General features: G+C 41.1%; 1 protein-coding gene across 7 annotated transcripts in view; it reads left to right on the forward strand.

Moving 5' to 3' along the window:
• The first annotated feature begins 353 nt into the window (after positions 1-353).
• The window catches only part of CC2D2A (coiled-coil and C2 domain containing 2A), a 184,876-nt gene continuing 163,377 nt past the window's right edge, over positions 354-21,852 (forward strand). For 4 of the 7 annotated variants that reach the window (XM_063663536.1, XM_063663537.1, XM_063663532.1 and 1 more), the window contains exons 1-4: positions 371-546; positions 6,443-6,499; positions 9,286-9,369; positions 11,272-11,395. In XM_063663536.1, coding sequence (XP_063519606.1) covers positions 6,461-6,499; positions 9,286-9,369; positions 11,272-11,395 — 247 coding nt within the window. In that variant the 5' untranslated portion in view covers positions 371-546; positions 6,443-6,460. Of the gene's footprint in view, positions 547-3,715; positions 3,750-6,442; positions 6,500-9,285; positions 9,370-11,271; positions 11,396-21,852 lie in introns of all 7 variants that reach the window. The other 3 variants (XM_063663535.1, XM_063663533.1, XM_054485970.2) reach the window with 3 other exon arrangements.

Genomic DNA, 21,852 nt, shown 5'->3' on the forward strand with positions numbered 1-21,852 from the left:
ACTTTTAACTGGAAAACACTCAAGTGCAACATTTGTTGGTACCCTGCAGCACCTCCACAGAGCTTTTGGGCTGCCACGTTAGACAGCTTCACCATGTAATGATGACATTTTAAGATTCTAAATCGCCCCACCTCTGAGCCTGTTCTTCATTGGAAATGCAAGACGACTAGATGACATGAGGGAGGGGCGGCTCTTAAGGCTTGACCTAATTTCCAGTGCTGCTCATGTTGATTTCTCTCTGTCCTTCTCCTGCAGGCTGTGCATCTCTGCTTACCCAGCATGCTTGTACTCCACTACTGGAAGTAGCCTGTCACTTTAAAGGAAAAAAAAAAAAAAGGCACCGAGTGACCTTCCTTAGGAACGGGTTGCTAAGCTGGTGTTTTTGCTCCAAGACATGGCTGCAGCTTCCCAGGGAGGAGCCCAGGGGCATCTCCAACACTCAGCCTTTCCCTCTGGACCCTTTTAAAAGATTCAACAGCACCGTCTCTCTCCACTTCCATCCTAGAATGTAGAATCTGCAAAGTGCCTTTTGTAAAGTTTCTTAAGGTAAATCAGTCCCTAACCGGACTTTGGGCTGCAACAATGATTTCCTGTTTTCAGTTACCCGGCTTGAAGTTCAGCCTCTCCAGGATACCGTGAGACTGGATTTAATGAATTGTAAATTTAGGGGCTCTCATCGTTATTTATATTTTTACTTTCTGAAATGGGAACATAGACCATTACTTAGCAGCTTTGATTTGAGCTGCTATCTGGTATCTGGTTTGCAGGAAATGTAAGTCCAGTTAGTTCATCACAAGTCCTGAGTGAAAATGTTCTCTGACGAAAGCTCTGTGAAACATTAGCTGTGTGTTGCATTTATGGGCCTTTTAGTTCAAACTGGCTTAAGGGGAGAAGCACTACTTACTGCAAAATACACTTTTCTTGGTATTAGACAGAGAAAGGGCTACTAACCACAGTGCTGAGAGTTGCTGTGCTTTCCAAAGACTTCAAGAAAATGTACTGGCTACAACTTAAGCTGATTGTTTGTTTCCCTTCATTGCAAAGAGGTGCTATGAAAAGCTAATAAAGTCAAATAAGAAATATGTTTGCTACTGAATTTTCACATAACCTTTTCTGCAAATAAATTCAGCACCAGCATGAAATCTCTCTCTCTCTCTCTCTCTCTCTATATATATATACATATATATATATATATACATATATATATATATATATATATATATATATATATATCCTAGAGCTCACTTATAGAGTCATTCATTCAAACATTTATGGAGCATCAACAATGCACCAGGCAATGAACTTAAGTTTAGAGTGTGCAAACATAAATTAGTCTAGGTCAGAAGCTCAGAGTTTGCAGGGAAAACAGACCTATAAACACACGATAAGAGTACAATGAGCTAAGTGCCATAAGAGATTTATAAAAACACTGAGAGCACAGTGGGATGACATCCAGGGAGGAGCTTCCAGCACTTAGCACATCATGTAAATGCACTGGTCATATATCACATAACACAGCTCAAATATGGTACTCATATGTACTCTTCAAGGCCAGTGTATATTATATTGAGCTGATTAAATGATTCTATAAAGCTATTTGTCACTAACCTTATGCTAAGGGAAACTGCAGCTGGAATAACTTGTAGAATAAGATAATGTACTCCAAAAGAATGTATGTGGCACCTCCCCAGGTGTCCAAGCTCCAGGATGGAACAGAAAAATGTTCTCAGGGTGTGAGGAAGAAAATACTCATGGGTAGAAGTGCAGGAGGTTTCAGAAGCACCATAAATGGAAACAGCAAGGCAACTGCCCTGGGCCTAGCTGAAGGGAGGGAGACATGAAACATGAGTTACGGTAACTGGGGGTTGAAGATTGGAGCTGAAGGTGGGTGGGCTTGAACATCACCTAAGGTCTTTCTCATGACTCCTCTTCTATCCCCCAAGCTCTTTTCCCTCCTCATTCCTTTTTTCCACTTTCCCTCCCCAAAATCACTTTTTCTTAGTAACAAAACCTACCAATATTGAGAGCCCAGTCTGTGCTAGGCATTTTACTACACACATTTCATCATTTAGCCTTTATAAATTAATCATCCTTCAAGGTAGGAAGTATGATTGCAATGTTGCAGACAAAAAAAAAAAAATGTGTCTCAGAGAAGGGAGGGCATTGTTCTAGGATCACACAGCTAATAAATAAAGCTGAAGTTGGAACTCAGGTCCACATATTCCTTGGCAAAGAAATATGTGGACCACTCTTCCTATAAACCCATGTTTTTGCCATCCTGGAGTAAGGCATATATATTGTATGATTTTTTAAGCAACCAATATGGAGTTGAGACGCATTGTATCTCAACCTCCAGGTATGGCTCTGATCCACTGATGACTCTTAGGAATAGTCCATTTATTCAGATGAAGGTGTCAGTACTTTCCTTGAAAAAATATGTCTGGTTTTCTGCACTGAGTAAAATAAGTCACTGGCTTAATGTAGCCTAAGCCTTTTCTCACCAGTGCAATGCTTCACAGCTTTCAACTGTAAATATTTCCAGAATAGTGGGCTATTCTGGAAAGCATAGAATAATTATTGATGCCATTGCAAAAGCAAGAATAAATGGTGAGATGGAGGGGTAGAGTGGAGTGAGGGAGGACTTGGGAGTCACAAAGTCTTGGGATCAAGTTCTGAATGTGACGTTTAATAATTATAACTTTGGGAAAATCATGCAAACTGTCAGAGCCTCAGTTTACTCATATGCAAATTGGGGCACATACTACTAAGCTAGACATGTTATTGTGAGGACTAAAGAGAACATATGTCTAGAGTTAGCACAAAATAAGTGTGCAGTAAATTATAGCTATTTTGATGTTGCCAATAGGAATATATCAACAAGTACCAATGCATAAGATGATGGCAAACTGCATATTAAAACCAGGCAGTATTGATTTATCTTTTCTTAGCAGCAGTGTTCACATAAAAAATAAATTTTGGCATCATTTGATTTCCTTAGAAACTCATTTAAAGGAAATGATCAGGAAAGAATGAGGAAAAAAGAAAATCCCATTACATTTTTCATTTTCTACTATTTTTTTCTTTCATATAAAGCATTTTTTAACTTATAGAGAACTTCTTTTAGTTACTAAAATATTTCACAGGTTTTTTTTTTCCAGTTTGCAATGACCAGAGTTGTTCATTAGAGAGCTCTCGTGTACTTTTGCATTTCATCTTTATTATCTGCCCCCTCATTCACTCTAGGTTATCTTCTTGCCTCTCTATTTTCTTAGCTGCTTTTACATTTTCCTTCCTCTATTTTTTGTACCCTGTGATGAGGTTTGTAGAGAAGACAATAGAATTTCAGATTCTTTATTTCCCTTTAACATGCTAATTCCCCCGTAGGGTCAGTGAAACCTTGAGCTCAGATGAGCTGCTTAAATGACCTGACCAAGTGCCAGTTAAGATTTGGGTTCCATGGACATTAGAAAGGGCTTATGATTTGTCAGCCATATGCCTGTTTTTTCTCCATGTGTTTTCTCATTTAATTCTCATAGCAGCCTAGGAAAAACAGTGGAGCTTTAAATAGTCCCAGAATGTGGCTATGGAACCATAGCCAATAAGTCAGTGACTTAGTCATTCATTCGACAAGTATATATTGAATGTCCATGATGTCCCATAATCCTAGTCTCTGGGGGTAAACAATAAACAAAATAATGTTTCTGCCCTCTTGCAGCTATATTCTAATGGATATGGGCTGACATTAACAAGTAAGTATGTATGTTGAGTGGTGATAAGTACTGTGAAAAAATCATTGTAAGGTAGTTAGGGAATTCCAGGAGGGTGTTGGGAGGAGATCATTGTATTACGAATGGTCAGAGAAGAGCTCTCTGATAATAAAATTTCAGCAGAGACCTGAAGAAAGTGAAAAAGCAAGAGCCATGCAGATATATTGGGGAAAAGGAGAACTAGGTAGCAGGAACCGCGGCTGCAAAGGTCCTGAGGCAAGAGGATTCAAGTGCAAATCACACAGGGCTTGTAGGCCTTGGAAAAAACTTTGGGTTTTACTCTGTTGACAAAGGGAAATCATTGGAGGATTTTGAGTGAAGCAATGTGATTATGTCACTCAAATTTTCATCAATTTGCTCTGGCTTCAATGCAGAGAATATGGTAGCCCAGCAATGTGGGAAGCTGAGAAATTAGGAGTTTCTTGCAGTAAATTTCAAGAGAGAAGATGGTGTTTGACCATGGTGATAATAGTGGAAATGTTTAGAAGTGATTAGATCCTGAATATAATTTGAAGCCAAAACTGGCAGGATTTCTGATAGATTCAGTGTGGTGTGTCATGTGAGACTGAGAAAGGAGTTAAGAACGACTGCAATGTTTCTGGCCTGAGCAAAATGGATTTCTGTTTATTACAACAGGAAAACTGCAGTACAAAGCAGGCTCAGGAGTAAAAGCAAAGAACTTTATTTGAGGTATGTCAAGCCAAGTGAAGGTGTCCATCAAGCAGATACTTGAGTCTGGAGTTCTAGGGAGATGTCTGGACCCAGGATGTAAATTTGGGAAGTATCAGCATGCAGATGGTATTTAAAGCCAAGACACATGGTGAGATGGCCAGAGGAATGAAAACAGGCAGAGCTAAGCCCCAGAGCATTCCAATCTTTGGTGGTCTGAGAGATGGGGAGAAACCAGCAAAGGAGTTTGAGAAGGAGCAGTCAGTGGGTAAGAGGAAAACCAAGAAAGAACTTGTCCCAGGAGCCAACTGAAGAAAGTATCTCAAAAGAAACGGATGGGTCACTTTCATCACTAAATGTTTCTGACCCTTCCATGCCTGGCTTATTTCACCCACAAGTAAGTGAGAACATGCAAATGACAAACATGGCATGTTCTCACTTATGTGTGGGACCTAAAAATCAAAATAATTGAACTCATGGAGATAGAGAAGAGAAGGATGGTTACCAGAGGCTGGGAAATGTAGTCAGGGGTCGGGGGAGGTTGTTTAATGGATACAAAAAAAAAATAGAAAGAATGAATAAGACCTAGTATTTGATAACATAATGAAAGGACTATAGTTAATAATAATTTAATTGCACATTTAAAAATAACTAAAAGAGTATAGATGGATTGTTTGTAACACAAAGGATAAATGCTTGAGGGGATAGATACCCAATTTTCTGTGATGTGATTATTAAGCTTTGCATGCCTGTACCAAAATATCTCATGTACCCCATAAATATATACACCTACTATGTACCCACAAAAATTAAAAACTTAGAAAATGTTTTAAATGCCTCTGACCAAGTCAAGTAAAATGAGGGCCAAGAACTGATCACTGGACATGGCAATGCAGGGGTCACTGGAGATGAATCATTGGCAAGAGCAGCTGCAGAGCATGCTAGACCCCAAAAAATAAAAAAAAATAAAAAAATAAACTGAAAAGAGAGGGAATGTTTTGAGGGATTTTTCTGTAGTTGTTGAAAAATTGAGCAACAGCTAGAAAGAGAAGTAGAGTTAAGAGAGGGCTTTTTTTGGCCGGGCGCGGTGGCTCACGCCTGTAATCCCAGCACTTTGTGAGGCTCAGGCAGGCGGATCACGAGGTCAGGAGTTCGAGACCCACTTGACCAACATGGTGAAACCCTGTCTCTACTAAAAACACAAAAATTAGCCAGGCGTGGTGGCATGTGCCTGTAATCCCAGCTACTCAGGAGGCTGATGCAGGAGAATTGCTTGAACCTGGGAGGCGGAGGTTGCAGTGAGCCGAGGTCATGCCACTGTACTCCAGCCTAGGCGACAGAGTGAGACTCCGTCTCAAAAAAAAAAAAAAAAAAGGGTGGGGTACGGGGGCCTTTTTTTAAAGGAAAGGAAAAATTACAGCATTTTTTCCACTGGTAGCAATGAGCCAATAGAGCAGGAAGAAAATCCAGGTGAAAGTGAAGAATTGTCAGGATCAAGGGCCTGGAGGAGGAGGAATGATGGGGCCCAGTGCACTGTTGAAGGAGGGGCCCCATGGGAACATGGGGGTTCATAGTAGCAAGTGGAAGCAGAGGAGGTGGCGGTGGCTCAATGTGGTGGGAGGGGAAGGGGATGTAGAAGCCCTCTCTGGTCTTGTCTTTTTATTTAGTGAAATAAGGGCCAAGGTCAAGGGCAGAGAGTGCAGAGGGGCAGTAGCGGAGAGGAGCTGTAAAATGGTCCTTCTGGAGCTGGATTCCAACCAGTGCCATCCAACTCTAAGGGCACAGTAAAGGCAGGCTCCCGGGGACAGGGAGACCTGGCATCCTTCCTTTCCTCTGGCACTTATCTCCACCAACCCTGGGGTCTGCTGGGGTTCCTGGTGAATGGAAAGTCGACCCAGCTCAAACACTTCACTTACCATCACGGCCAGCCTCTTATATATCCATAGTAAGAGAAGCAATATTTCATTGATTTCAAAATGCCTGACTTCTTCATTGTTCTTTGTCAGGGCCCCATCCCAGCCAAAATGAATCCCAGGGAAGAAAAAGTAAAAATAATTACAGAGGTAAGTGGCCACTTTGATGTCCTCTAGGGATATGTTTGTGTGTGCACGCTTATGTTACATGTGTTTGTGAATGAGGAAGTTAGGCCAACCAGCATCTATTGCACATGTTAAAAGAAAAGCTTTACATGAATTAGATTCAACAGAGTCTAATGGTACAAAGAACGATTTGTGAATTGGATAGCCCTCAGAACCTGAAGAGATTCAGAGAGCTCTGCTCTGCTCTGTGGGCAAACAGCATCTATGGACTGAAGATGGAAGTGGAGTACAGAAACAGCTTGATTAGTTACAGCTCAGTGTTGCCTTATTTAAACACGGTCTGATCAGTAGGCCACCTGTGATTGATTGACGCTCAGCTGCTGTGATTGGCTGAGACTCAGCTACCTGCTACAGAAGCATACTCCTAAATTAGGCTTTCAGTTAGTTTACTAGGATTGCAGTTTGTTATGTAAGAACTCAAAGTACAGAGGTATCCTCAAGCCACATTTAGTTTAATTTAACACACACCTACTAAATGCACCCTGAGGGTGCTATATCAGATACATGGTGGAGAAGGGGAGGTGGATGTTGAAGGAAATGCAGTCCTGCTGACATTCCAAGGTCTTACCTCTACCTGAATGCTCTAAAGCTGTTTTGTCACTGTTCTATGAACTGACACACAGCAGCTCTAAGTTACTACCTATTATTGGGCCTAGCTCTGCCTGAAGCACGCTGATTTCTAAAGACATTCAGAATGAAGGTAACAATTGTAGACACCTGCTAATACAAGCCTCTGTCCTGCAGTCCTGCAATTTCTGACTCATTGTATGTAAAAACTCATTAAAGCACTGCCCACACCAGAGAAGGGAGGCTGTCTAATTTGGAGACTGCAGACCATCCAACAAAAGAGAGAGAATTCCTCTCAATCCTTACTTCTCTCTCGTTTCTAGGGCTCACTGGCTTGAGACAACAAAGACAGAAATGGAGATGATATGTGCTGTCCAATGCAGTGCTCCAAAAAGCCTGAGGAAACTCATTATGAAACCATGCAGATTAACTTTAAGCAAGATGGCTGGGCATGGTGGCTCACGCCTGTAATCCCAGCACTTTGGGAGGCCGAAGCAGGTGGATCACCTGAGGTTGGGAGTTCGAGACCAGCCTGACCAACATGGAGAAACCCCATCTCTACTAAAAATACAAAATTAATCAGGCATGGTGGGGCATGCCTGTAATCCCAGCTACTCAGGAGGCTGAGGCAGGAGAATCACTTTGACCTGGGAGGCGGAGGTTGCGGTGAGCCGAGATCACGCCACTGCACTCCAGCCCGGGCGACAGAGTAAGACTCCATCTCAAAAAAAAAACAAAAAAACAAAACAACTTTAAGCAAGATCAAGTACCGACAAACCCACATAAATTTATATTTGCTTATTCATTCATATAACCAAATATGTCTTGTGCCTGTAGTCCCTGGAAATACAGCAGTAAACAAAACTTGTGCCCTCATGGAACTTACATTCTATCTTATTTGAAGTCCTACTGGATGGTTAGAATAGAGGATGAAAACATCACGGAAAAGCAAAACATTACGTAGGTTTCTCACATGTCCATTCTAAGTCAGTAAAAACTTAGAATTGAATGAAAAGCCATGCTTGCACACCTCAGTATAATTATCTTCTTGTAATCTAAGTTGGCGAATCCCCTGAACTAAGAACACTCCCTATTAGTCAGGCCCAAAGAAGGAGTCCAGAGTGAGGATGCAGCTCAGAGGACAAGTCAGAGATCAGGTCACATACACGAAGGAAAGGCCCAAACCAAGGCTATTCTCTCGTTCGACCTCATTTCCCTCCTCTGTTATTGCGGTTCATGTCTTCCCTAACCCCAGTGGCCAAGGGGAGTCGGGAGTAATTGAGGTCTGGCCCAGAAACCTGCATGATATTTCTTTGAAATTATATATCTTTAAAATTCATACTTTGTGTTCCAAATTTGTTTCAGTATAAAAAAAAAAAATCCCAATTTTAGGAAAAAAAAATTCTAGTAAGTTTGGTGTACCCCAGAGAGGTTCTGTTTATCTTGCAACTTGTGCCCCAGTTGCAAACTGGGGCATTTGTGCCCCAGTTTATAAAACTCTAGGACTAAAAAACTTTAGAGCTTGTAGATTTTAGAACTTTCAGGTCTAACATTTTATGACTAAAATATTAGAAAGTGTAAGGTGGAAAGAGGAAATGAAGTTTGCGCTGTTAAAGAATTGTTTTCCTTTTCAAAAAAATCTGCCAAAATTTCCTTTAACTTGAAGCATTTGTGATGATGTAACATGTATCATTATTATCCTTTTCCTGCTGGTAAGGCTGGAAAGCAGAAAAACTTAACCTGTGAAATCCCTAATATGATTCTGATATCTGTCTTGGGCTGTGGTTCTCTGTCTGTCCTAGCAGATTCACTTGTTAGTCGCCTTTCTTAAGATTGTGACTTTTAAGAGCAGACAGCATGTGGCTTTCAATTCTGTGTCCCAAGAGCATGGAACATAGTAAATGCTCAACAAATGCTGTATGCATGAATGAGGACCTGGAACAATAGAAGATCCAACATCATCTCGTGTATGATGGTCCAGTATGGATAGGACTTTTCGAAAACATGTCTATGTTGAGAAGAGTGGATGACGATAGCCGCACAGATTGTTAACTGTCCCCCCACTCACACTCAGCATTACTGGATAGCAGCCCAGGGTCAAGATGGGGGTTTTAATTTTAATACCTAAAAGTCATACCTCTCTTCCTGTCTTAAGATTCTCTCCCTTTTGCATTTTCACAAAGGAGTTCATTGAAAATGATGAGGATGCAGACATGGGAAGACAGAATAAGAACTCAAAGGTTCGAAGACAGCCAAGAAAGAAACAGGTAAGAAGTGACAAGAAACCGTGTCTGCGTATTGTGTCATTGATCAACAACCCGCCTGCGTCCCCAGGGCCATACAGAATCCACAAGGGCAGCCTTCCTTCTTTTGGTACCAACTTTTGGCCTGCTCTGGGGGACTGTGAGGCGGGGATGCAGATGGGTGGTCCAGGGTGCAGGAGCCTGATTCAGAGACTTATAGATGAGCCTCACAATAAGGCGGGGGTCCATACTTAGAGCATTTTTACTCTAAGTTTTCTCCCATCTCCTGAGAGAGGAGTCTAGAAAAGATGGAAGGAGCCTGTTTTAGTGCTTCATTGAAGGCCATGGACTATGATGGGCAGTAGATGGCAGTACACGATTACAAATCTTGGGAAACTCCCTCTTTTTCCAACTCCAAGCCCAAATTCCGTCTTTGAGGCAGAAGCTAACTCGTTTCTCCCGAGCCTGCTGGCAGATCCTCCCCCACCTCTCCGCAGGAGTCCCCCTCCTAGGCTGAGAGCATCCGTGCAGGGTAAATCTTTTCAAGGTAAGTCCTTGGTAAGAAGTTGTGCTCTGAGAAGGGAGGCAGGGAAGCAGCTATTGTGGATGGGAGCTCTGCTTGGAACAATCGAGATGCCAGCAGGGGAGGGAGGGGAGGGAAGCGCCATTTTGAGCCAGCAGTCACGTGAAGGGGCTGCAGAGATGGGTGGCCAGGAGAGATGAGGAGGTCACAGGGAGACAGAAGAAACCTCCCTCCTAGCTCCCCTCTTGCTCAGCACACTCCTCGGGGCAATCTGGGCAGAGGAGTCACTTTCAGCCTTTCAAGGGAGGGTCCAGGTGGTTGGGGAGGTACTACTGCCTGCCACATGGGCTAGCTCTCTGGCCCCTCCTGGGGACTGAGGAGACCCACAGCCAGACACAGCCCCAAAGCTTTAACCCCTTCCTGTGGGGTCAGTCTGCAGCTCTGCACCCCAGGGCCAGGGGCCAGGGAGGCAGTAGATGAAAAGGGTTCAAGCCCTTAGCTCTACAGTCACAGGCACAGTAAGCAGTGGGTGACCAGTGCCAAGGCTGCCACGGAGCTTAGACTGAAGAGGAGAAAGGGGCAAGGATGGAGAAGGGAATATAACAGCTCTGAAATGCTGAGCAATTTATGGGCCAGGCTTGGAACTTTATAGGTTGGGAGCATTGCAAGAAATGTAGTTGCACTCCAGTATCAGAATCACATGGGGACTTTTTTTTTTTTAATAAGTTCCATCCCAGGCCATCTATTTACGTCAGAATCTCTGTGCTTTCTACAATGACTCATACATTGTAGCATCTCAACAAATGGGCTCTTTTTATTATATTTTTCTTTTACAGATAAGAAAGCAGTGTACAAGGAAGTTAAATAACTTGCCCAAAGTCCCACAGTCAATCTGAGTTTGGAGGCAAGCTTTAGTCTATCTGTCCTCAAAGGTGTTATTGCAAATTCTGCTTCCTTGCTTTCCTTCACTGAGAGTTTGGGGAAGGAACCAGAGGCTATTCTTGGGGGTGCCCAAAGGGTGGACTAAATATTTGCCCCTGAATTACCCAGTGACACTTTAGCTGCTGTTTGCAAACTATTTGAAGTTGGGAACAAACTGATTTTCCTGTTTCTCTTTCCTCCAAATTCCTGCAGAACTCTACACATTTTACCTAGAAAAAGTGAAAATAATCATGTTATTTGGGGATGCCTTGATAATTTCACAAAAGCATTTCTAGAGAAAGTCTGGGTTGGCACCTCTTCCCTGGTGGGTACCCACAGTGAGTCAGGTGACAGGGACTGTGGTTATCCAGATGTGAATAGTACTAAGGCCTGTCCCCTCACTGGTGACCCATCTTCCCAAGAGAAGAACAGACTCAAATAAAGTCCTGGGAGTCTCTGAACCTCTGACTTTCTTCCTCCAGCCACCAACTGCTGTCCCCAAGGAAATGGTGTCCGAAAAGTCTCACCGTGGCAACCGGCAGGAGCCTGTGCAGGAGGAGCCCAAGACCCACCTTCTGAGTATGACAGTCCGGAGAGGCCCACGGAGTAAGTGCCCCTCTTCCATTCAGCTGGTGCTTGTTAATTGCCTACTGTGAGCTCAGCACAGAGCAGTATAGGGATTTCTTATGGGTGTTACTTTTCATGCATTGCCACAGCTGCTCCACCCACTTTACCCCAACTTGGTGAGTGACTTTCTAGGTTAATCCCTGCCAAGGAGACAGGAAACATAGCTTCAGGATGTATTTCTATAACCACATAATATTCTTTGGATGTTTGTCTCCTCCAAATCTGAAATGTGACCTTCAATGTTAGAGGTGGAGCCTAGTGGGAGGTGTCTGGGTCATGAGGGCACAACTCATGAATTGCTTGGTGTTGTCCTCTAGTAATGAGTGAGTTCCTGCTCTATTCGCTCACAGGAGAGCTGGTTGTTAAAAAGAGCCTGGGCAGGCCAGGCACGGTGACTCACGTCTGTAATCCCAGCACTTTGGAAGGCCGAGGTAGGTAAATCACCTGAGGTTGGGAGTTCGAGACCAGCCTAACCAACATGGAGAAACCCCATCTCTACTAAAAATACAAAAAAATTAGCCAGGCGTGGTGGCGCATGCCTGTAATCCTAGCTACTTGGGAGGCTGAGGCATGAGAATTGCTTGAACCTGGGAGGTGGAGGTTGCAGTGAGCCGAGATCAGGCCACTGCACTCCAGCCTAGGCAATAGAGCAAGACTCCATCTCAGAAAACAAACAAACAAAAAAGAGCCTGGAACCTCCTCCCCTCTCTCTTGCTTCCTCTCTCACCATGTGACACACCTGTTTCCCCTTCCCCTTCTGACATAAGTGAAAGCTTCCTAAGGTCTCACCAGAGGCAGATGCTGGCACCATGCTTATTGTACAGTCTGCAGAATAGTGAGCCAAAATAAACCTCTTTTCTTTATAAATTACCCAGTCTCAGATATTCCTTTATAGCAATGCAAAATGGACTAACAATACATAAGTTAGAGAGTGTTAATTAGAATAGAAATTAAATACACAGGAACTCAAAGGAAGATGAAATTGTTAGGGAAGACATATGTGTTAACCTAGTGAGGCTTGAATCAGATATTTGGAAGAAATAAGGGAGGTTTCTGAGGCTCCTGGTGACCTTGCCATTGAGGACACATATACTTCTCCCCCTACACATGCCTTTTCTTCTTCCCCAGTACAATGAACATTAGGAATTACCTGCTCATTGTAGGCAAAATGACCACCCTTCAGGCATTGCTTTTAATGAAAAGTGGATTAGACAAGAGGAGAAGTGGTTACACTTTTTAATTGTTACATAATTGTTAGACTGTTTTCCCTATGGCAAAGTTGGGAAATAAGTAACTGTTGGAAACTAGAGGACTTTGGAAGCAAGTTGACTCTTAGATTGGAAAAATGTGGTTCTAATCTAAAAGCAGTGATACAATGAGAGCTGTTATGAATTAATAAAAACAGAACCAAAATTTATCTCATATGGCTGTTTCTTTTTCTAAATGCTCAAAATTATTTATTACTACCAAGGATTACAACTTGTCATTTCAGGCTGCCATAACAATACCATAGACTGGGGGGCTTAAACACCCAACTTTTATTTTCTTATGGTTCTGAAGGCTGGACGTCTGAGATCACAGTGCCAGCATGGCTGGTTTCCAGTGAGGCCCTTCTTCCTGGCTAGTTGGTGGCCACCATCTTGCTGTGTGCTCACATGACCTCTTCTCTGTGCCTGCACTGGGGGAGGGGGAGGCTCTAGTGTCTCCTCTTATAAGGACACTAATCCTAATCCTATCAGGGCCCCTCCCTTATGATCTCATTTGACCTTAATTACCTCTTATAGGTTCTATTTCTAAATGCAGTCAGACTGGGGGAGAAGGCTTCAACATAGAAATTTTCAGAGGGGGGACACAATTCAGTCCTTAGCACAACTACTGGATATTTAATTATTTATTTTAAAATCAAGGGAAAAACTGCCAGAAGAGGTGGCCACCAGTCAAGGCTCTGTGACATAAAAAGTGGATTATTTTCTAACTCGAAAATGAAGAAGGTACTGTCCACTGTCACCATGGAGATGATCTATGCATTAGTCCCTTCCCCCACAAAAAGCACTATTTCTGAATTGGGGAATGGAGAGGTATGGAATGAACAGAAGGCTGAGACCTGCCTACTGGAGCCACACCACGACCAGCCAGTGTCTGGGAAGCCCTGGGTGGAGCTGGAAGCTGCTGATGAATTGGCAGCACTGATAAACCAAGACGAAGGGAAAACATCCCCAGCAGTGAGGGGTGGAGCACATGGTGGATAAGGAGCCTGTGGAGCCAGGCATCTGTCAGAAATGAGTAGTCAAAGCCAGCAGACAAAGTCAAGAGAGCAGAGGAAGTATTATTACACCAGTGGCATTAGAGCAGGAGACAGACAAGTAAAAAGGAATGATGAGTGCTGGGAGAAACAGCAGAGTGCAGGACTGCCCTAGGCAGGCAAAGGTAGCAAGGGAGGTGACAGAAGAATGGAGCCTCCACATATGGAGGAGTCTGCATGGGGAACTGTAGGGTGAGGAGGATTCCCAATTCAGGGCTTGGAAACACACAGATGTATGTGCAGAAAACACAGAGAGGGTCGAGAGCAAGATAGAAGCAGCCATGTGCTTTATGACCCAGTTGTGGAAATCACCTATCAGTCCTTTCGACATATTTGTTAAAAGCATGTCCCTAAATCCAGCCCACATTTAAGGGAAGGAAAATCAGGCTCCTTCTTTGAAAGAAGGAGTGTCAAAGAATGTATGGACATTTTTACTACCCCATTAATTTTTCTTTAAAACTCTTCTTTATCTCACTTTTCTACTCAGAAATCTATTATATTACATTACATAAAATCCACACTATCTTATTTATTCCGGGCTCTAAGACTCTATGCAATTGGGCGCCTTCCAGTTGTATTTTCCAGTCTTTTCCAGTGTGCTCCACTTTGGTTGACTCCTTACTGGCCTCTGAATGCCTCATGACCATCTCAGCATTCCTGGACTTTGGTTCCCACTTAAAGGGAGTTCTCTACTTGTGTCTTTATTAAGCTTGTGATTGAAATGCAATTGAGCTGTTGCATTTAAGACAATGGGCATTGGCTTAGACAAGAGTGGGTACCAGTCTCTACCTATCTTACTCCCTTGGGCAAGTTCTCCAACCTCCCTAAATTTAGCTTCCTTATTTGTAAAACAGGGACAATAATAGATTGCGTGAACACTGCCACAGAGTTTATACTCCAGTTGTGGGAGGGATGAGAGAAAAACAAATGAAGTAAACTAGATAAACATAGAGTATGGCAGGTATGAGAAGTGCTGAAGAGAAAGATAAAGCCTAAGCTGGCAAGACTGCAGTGGGAGTGAGAGGGTGAGGTGCATTTATGAAAGGAAATGAGTGATCCCCAAGGGGAGAATGTTCCAGGCAGTGGTCTTAAGGCAGGAATGTGCTTGTGATGTTAAGCAACAGCCAGGGGGCAAGGGTGGTGGAGAGTGAACGAGGAAAAGGAAAAAAATAAAATCAGAAGGGAGGAGGGGAGTTGTACCCAGCCTAGTGGGCCCTTTGACTTTTAATCCGAATGAGGTGAGCGTCATTGGAGGGTTCAAGCCCAGGACTGATATAATCAGATTTAAGGCTGAAGGCTGCTGTGCTGAGTAGACTTTGGAAGGAGTGAGGGCAGAAGCACAGAGAGCAGGTAGAGGCCAACAGCAAAAATCCAGGTGGGAATTATTGGGGAATGGGACTGGCGGGTAGTGGAAGGGGCGGAAAGAGTGTGGGAAATCTGGGTATTTGGAAGGTAGAGACAAACAGGTATATTTCTCGATTGAACAAGAATTATGAAAGCAGGAAGGTTGTCTCCATGGTTTTTGACTTGAGTCAAAAATGGGTAACTCCATTTTCCCAATAGAGTTTTAGAGTTTTCCCAATAGAGTTTCAGAGAAGGAAAAGATGGCAGAAAGGGCAGGTTTGAAGGTAGAAATTGAATGGACATGCAAAGTTGAGATGCCTGATGAATATCCAAGTGGACATGGATGTATGGATATAGGGGTCTGGTGGTTGGGGAGAGGTGGAGAGTGGAGAGGGATTCCTTGACCTTTTATCTAGAATGTCCCTTTCCCACCTCTGTCCTCTTTCCTCTCAGCTGGTTCTACTTTCCTTCAGAGCACTCATCACCTCCTGGCATTTTCCAATCAGCTGACTATCTTGATCATTAGAAGGAAAGCTCCCTGAGAGCAAGACTTTGTCTGCTGTATTCATTGCTTATTCCCCAGTGCAATATTTGGAGCTTGATAAACATATGTTGAAAAACTGCCGTGGGCATAACAACAAATGCTCGAGACAGGGTCCTGCCTCTGGTAACCATCATTCTACTATCTCTATCAGATCAATTATTTTAGCTCCCACATATGAGTGAAAACATGTGCTAGTTGTCTTTCTGTGCCTGGCTTTCTTCACTAACATAATGTCCTCCAGTTCCATCCATGTTGTTGCAAACTGCAAAATTTCATTCTTTTTTATGGCTGAATAATATTCCATTGTGTATATGCAACATGTTTTCTTTATCCATTTATCCATTGATGGATACTTAGGTTGATTCCATATCTCAGCTGTTGTGAATAGTGCTGCAGTAAAAACAGGAGTTCGGATATCTCTTTGATATACTGCTTTCCTTTCTTTTGGATATATACCCAGCAGTGGGATTTCTGGATCATAGGGTGGTTCTATTTTTAGTTTTTTGAGAAACTTCATATTGTTTTCCATAACAGCTGTACAAATTTACATTCTCACTAACAGTATACAAGCATTCCCTTTTCTCTGCATTCTTTCCAGCCTCTGTTATTTTTTGTCTTTTTGATGAAAGCCATTTTAACTGGAGTAAGATATCTCATTGTGGTTTCATTTGCATATCCCTCATGATTAGTGAATTTGAGCATTTTTGCATATACCTGTTGGCCATTTGTATGTCTTCTTTTGAGAAATGTCTATCAATGTTTTTTGCCTATTTTTAATGAGATTATGTTTTATCTGTTGAGATATTTGAGTTCCTAGTATATTCTGGATATCAGTCCCCTTTCAGAGGAGTAATTTGCAAATAGTTTTTCACATCTACTGAACTGATCATGTCCTTTTTCCTTCATTCTGTTGATATGATGTATTACTTTATTGATTTGCATATATTGAACTATCCTTGCATCCCTGAGATGAATCCCACTTGATCATGAAGAATGATGTTGTTAATGTATCATTGAATACAGTTGGCTAGTATTTTGTTGATGTTTTTTGCATCAGTGTGCATCAGAGATACTGGCTTGTAAAGTTTTTTGTTGTTATGTCTTTGTCTGGTTTTGGTGTCAAGATAATACTGCCCTTGTACCATAGGTTTGGAAGTATTCCTTCCTCTGATTTTTGGAATAGTTTGAGTAGGATTAATAATAGTTCTTCAAATGTTTGGTTGAATTCAGCAGGGTAGCCATCAGGTCCTGGGCTTTTCTTTGAAGAGAAACACTTTTTATTACTGCTTCTATCTCATTACTTGTTTTTTGTCTATTCAGATTTTATATTTCTTCATGTTTCAATCTTGGTAGGTTGTATATGTCTAGAAATTTATCCATTTCTTCTAGCTTTCTAGAAGAAATGTATTGGCATATAGTTGCTCATAATAGTCTCTAATAATCCTTTGAATTTCTGTGGTATCAGTTGTTATATGTCCATTTTTGTCTCTGATTTTATTTATGTGGGTCTTCTCTTTTTCTTAATCTGGCTAAAGTTTTGTCGATTTTGTTTTGTTTATCTTTTCAAAAAACAACTTTTCATTTCATTGATCTTTTCTACTTTTTATTAAGTCACTTTCATTTATTTCTGCTCTGATCTTTATTATTTTTCTTCTACTAATTTCGAATTTTGATGTGCTTTTGATTTTCTGTTTCTTTAAGATGCATTGTGAGGTTGTTTATTTAAAATTTTTCTACATTTTTGACGTAGGTATTTATTGCTATGAAATTCCCTTCTGGTAATGCTTTTGCTATACCCTATACGTTTTGGTATGTTGTGTTTCCATTATCATTTGTTCCAGTCAATTTCTTATTTTTTTAATGTCGTCATTGACCCAATTGTTGTTCTGGAGCGTATTGTTTAATTTTTATGAATTTGTATAGTTTTCAGAGTTTCTCTTGTTATTGATTTCTAGTTTTATTTTATTGTGGTTAGAGAAGATACCTGATATGATTTCAACTTTTTTGAATTTTTTGAGACTTGTTTTGTGGCCTGAAATATAGTCTATCCTTGAGCCCATGTGCTGAAGAGAAAAATGTGTATTCTGCAGCTGTTGGATGAAATGTTCTTTAAATCTCTGTTAGTTTCATTTGTTTTATTTGCAGATTTAGTCCAATATTAGTTTGTTGATTTTCTCTCTAAATGATCTATCCAATGCTGAAAGGGGGTATTAAGATCCTCAACTATTATTAATGGGAGACTTGTATTGGGATTTAGCTCTAATAATATTTGCTTTATATATCTGGGTGTCCCAGTATTGTGTACCTATGTATTTACAAGTATTATATCCTCTTGATGAATTGACCCCTTTATCATTGTATAATGAGCTTCTTTGTCTCTTTTTACAATTTTTGTCTTGAAGTCTATTTTATCTGATATATATACAGCTACTCCTGCTCTTTTTACATTTCCATTGCATAGAATAACTTTTTCTACCCCTTTATTTTCAGTCTATGTGCATCTTTATAGGTGAAGTGAGTTTCTTATAGGTAGCATATAATTGGCTCTTTTTTTATCTTTTTAACCCGTTCAGCCAATCTATGTCTTTTGATGGGAGAATTTAGTCCATTTATATTCAACGTCATTATTCATAGGGAGGGAGTTACTATTGCCATTTAATTATTTGTTTTCTGGTTGTTTTGTTAGTCCTCTCTTCCTTTCTCCCTTCTTCCTGTCTTTCTTAGTGTATAAGTGATTTTCTCTGGTAGTGTGTTAAAAATTTTTTGTTTTTTATTTTTTTGTACCTGTCATAGGTTTTTGCTCTGTGGTTACCATGAGGCTTGCAAATACCATCTTATAACCAGTTATTTTAAGCCGATGACAACTTAACTCTGATCACAATGAAAAGAAAATAAAAAGCAAAAACTGAAAAATTCTATATTTTAACCCTGTCTCCCCCCTGCTTTTTTTTTTTGTTGTCTCTACTGATATCTTTTTGTACTGTCTATCTCTTAACAAATTGTTGTAGTTATTATTTTTGATAGGTTTTTCTTTTAGTCTTCAGAGCTAAAGATATGAGTGATTTAAACACCACAATTACAGTGTTAGGGTATTCTGTATTTGTCTGTGTACTTATGTTCACTAGTGATTTTTATACCTTCAGATTTCTTATTGCTCATTAGCATTCTTCTCTTTTAGATTGAAGAACTCCCTTTAGCATTTCTTGTAAGATAGGTCTGGTGATGATGAAATCCCTTGGCTTTTGCTTGCCTTGAAAAGTCTTTATTTCTCCTTCATGTTTAAAGATAACTTTGCTAGATATAATACTCTAAGTTGGAAGTTTTGTTTGTTTGTTTCTTTGTTTTCTTCAGCACTTTGCATATATCATCCCATTCCTTCATGACCTATAAGGTTTCCACTGAGAAGTCTGCTGCCAGATGAATCAGAGCTACTTTATATGTTGTTTCTTTTCTCTTGCTGCTTTTAGGATCCTCTCTTCGTCCTTGACTTTTGAGAGTGATTTTTATAGACCCTGCAGTAGTCTTAGGGGATTTGAATGTTTTGGTGTTCTTTGACATTCTTGTACCTGGATGTTGATATCGTTCTCCAAGTTGGAAAACTTGTTATTATTTTTTGAATAAATGTTTTACCATGAGCTCTTTCTCTACATCATCTTTACAGTCAATAACTCTTAGCTTTTGCCTTTGGGGCTAGTTTTTAGATCTTGTAGGCATACCTCATTCTATTTTCATTTTTCTTCTCTGACTGTGTATTTTCATATAGTCTGTCTTTGAGCTTACTAATTCTTTCTTCTACTTGATCAAGTTTGCTGTCAAAAGACTGATGCATTTTTCAGTTTGTCAGCTGAATTCTTTAGCTCTAGAATTTCTGCTTGATTTTTTAAAATTATTTCAATCTTTTTGTTAAATTTCTCTGATAGAATTCAGAATTCCTTCTCCGTGTTATCTTGAAGCTCCTTGAACTTCTTAAAGACAACTATTCTGAATTATCTGTCTGAGAGGGCACATATCTCTATCACTCCAGGAATGGTCAGTGCCTTATTTAGTCTGCTTGGTAAGGTCATGTTTTCCTGGATGTTCTTAATGATTGTTCATGGATGTCTGGGCATCAAAAAGTTAGGTATTTATTCCAGTCTTCATAGTCTAGGTTTGCTTGTACCCATCCTTTTTAAGAGGGCTTTCCAAAAACTCAAAGGGGATTGAATGTAGTTATCTAAGCCTGAGGCCACTGCAGCTGTTTTAGCACTAGGAGAGCCCTAAGCCCAGTAACACTGCAACTCTTGCACATTCCTAGATAAACTTCGATAAACTTAGGGAAGATAAAGGATCTTTGATAAACTTAGGGAAGATAAGGGAGAATTCCCTTGGTTCCCAGGTGAAGTCTCTTGCTCTCTTCCCTCACTTTCCCCCAAGCAGGAATCTTTCTCTGCATTGGGCTACCTAAAGTTGAGGGAGGGTAATGCAGGCATTCCTGTGGCCACCACAGCTGGCACCTTGCTGATCACACTTGCTGGGTCACACCTGAATCCCACAGGCTCCCAGGCTAGCATGGAACTGGGCTTGCCTGTGACCCACAGCCACTACTGGCTGGCTGCCACTGTTGTTTATTCAAGGCCCAAGGCCACTTTAGTCAACAGGTGGTGGATCCTGCCAGGACTGGGTACATCCCACCAGAGCAGCAGATTCTCATCTGGTCCAAACTGGGTCTAGAAACACTGTTCAGGAGCAAAGTCCTAGAATGGAGGACTTCAGGAATCTGCCTCATGCTTTATTTTACTGTGGCTGAGCTGGTACCCAAATTGCAAGACAAAGTCCTCTGTACTCTTCTCTCTCCTTCTTCCAAGTGGAAGGAGTCTGTCTCCACACTGCACTATCTGGATTTAGGAAGGAGTCATGAAGCAGTCCCATAGTTGCTGCAGCTGATGTCTCACTGGGTTGCATGCCATGCCCACTGCCTCTGGGATCAGCATGGCACCAGGGCTTACCCAAGGACTACAATCATTGTAGCCTGACTGCCAGTGCAATTTATTTAGAGACGGAGACGATTTTAGTCAGCTGGTCATGAGGCTGGCCAGGACTCAGGTTTTTCCCACTGGGAAGAGGAAAGGATTCCCCTCTGGCCCAGGACTGATCTAAATGCTCCCTCCATGGGCACCAGCAGAATTCTGCTCACTATTGTGTTCCACTGTGTCAGCATAGCACTGAGTTCCAATGCAAAATCCCATACTTACTTCACTCTTCCTCTTCCAAGTACATAGATTCTTTCTCTGTGCTGCACTGCCTGGGCTTGGGGGAAGGGTGGTGTAGGCAGTGCAAGACTGCCCTTCCTACCCTCCTCAATGCATCTTTCCTTGTTATTATGTTAAAACTAGATACTGTGATCACTCACCTGGTTTTTTGGTTCTTATAATGGTGTTTTCTTACACAGATAATTGTTCAATTTGGTGTTCCTAAGGGAGGGATAATTGCACAGAAGTTTTTAAGTTTGGTATAGCCCCATTTGTTTATTTTTGCTGTCATTGCCTGTACTTTGGGTGTCACATCCAAGAAACCATTGCCAAATTCAATGTCATAAAAATTTCCTTTATGTTTTCTTCTAGGAGTTGCATAGTTTTAGGTATTATGTTTAGATCTCTGATTCATTTTGAGGTAATTTTTGTATATGATATAAGGTAAGGGACAAACTGCATTTTTTTTCATGTGGATTTCCAGTTTTCCCAAGATCTTTTGTTGAAGACTGCTCTTTCCCCATTGAGTGGTCTTTACACTCTTTTCAGGCTTTCAATTCTATTCCATTGGTCTATATGTCTGTCTTTTGCTAGTACCAAACTGCTTTGATCACTATAGGTTTGTAATATGTTTTGAAACCAGAAAATGTGAAACCTCCAATTTTGTTCTTCTTTTTCAAATTTGTTTTAGCTCTTTGAGGTCCTTTGATACTCAATAAGATTTTTAGAATGAATTTTTCTATTTCTACAAAAAAAAAAAAAAGCCATGGGGATTTTGATAGGGATTGCATTGAATCTGTAGATAATTTGGGGGTAGTATTGACATTTAAAAAATATTAAGTCTTCCAATCTATGAACACAGAATGACTTTACATTTATTTGTGTCTTTCAGCAATTTTTTATAGTTTTCAATGTACAAGTTCTTTGTCTCCTTGGTTAGATTTATTCCTAAGTATTTTATTCTTTTCTATGTTATTGTAAATGGAATTGTTTTCTTAATTTTGTTTTTGGATTGCTC

This window comes from Pongo pygmaeus, chromosome 3 (genome assembly GCF_028885625.2).
Source record: "Pongo pygmaeus isolate AG05252 chromosome 3, NHGRI_mPonPyg2-v2.0_pri, whole genome shotgun sequence".
In the NCBI taxonomy this organism is placed as follows: Eukaryota; Metazoa; Chordata; class Mammalia; order Primates; family Hominidae; genus Pongo; species Pongo pygmaeus.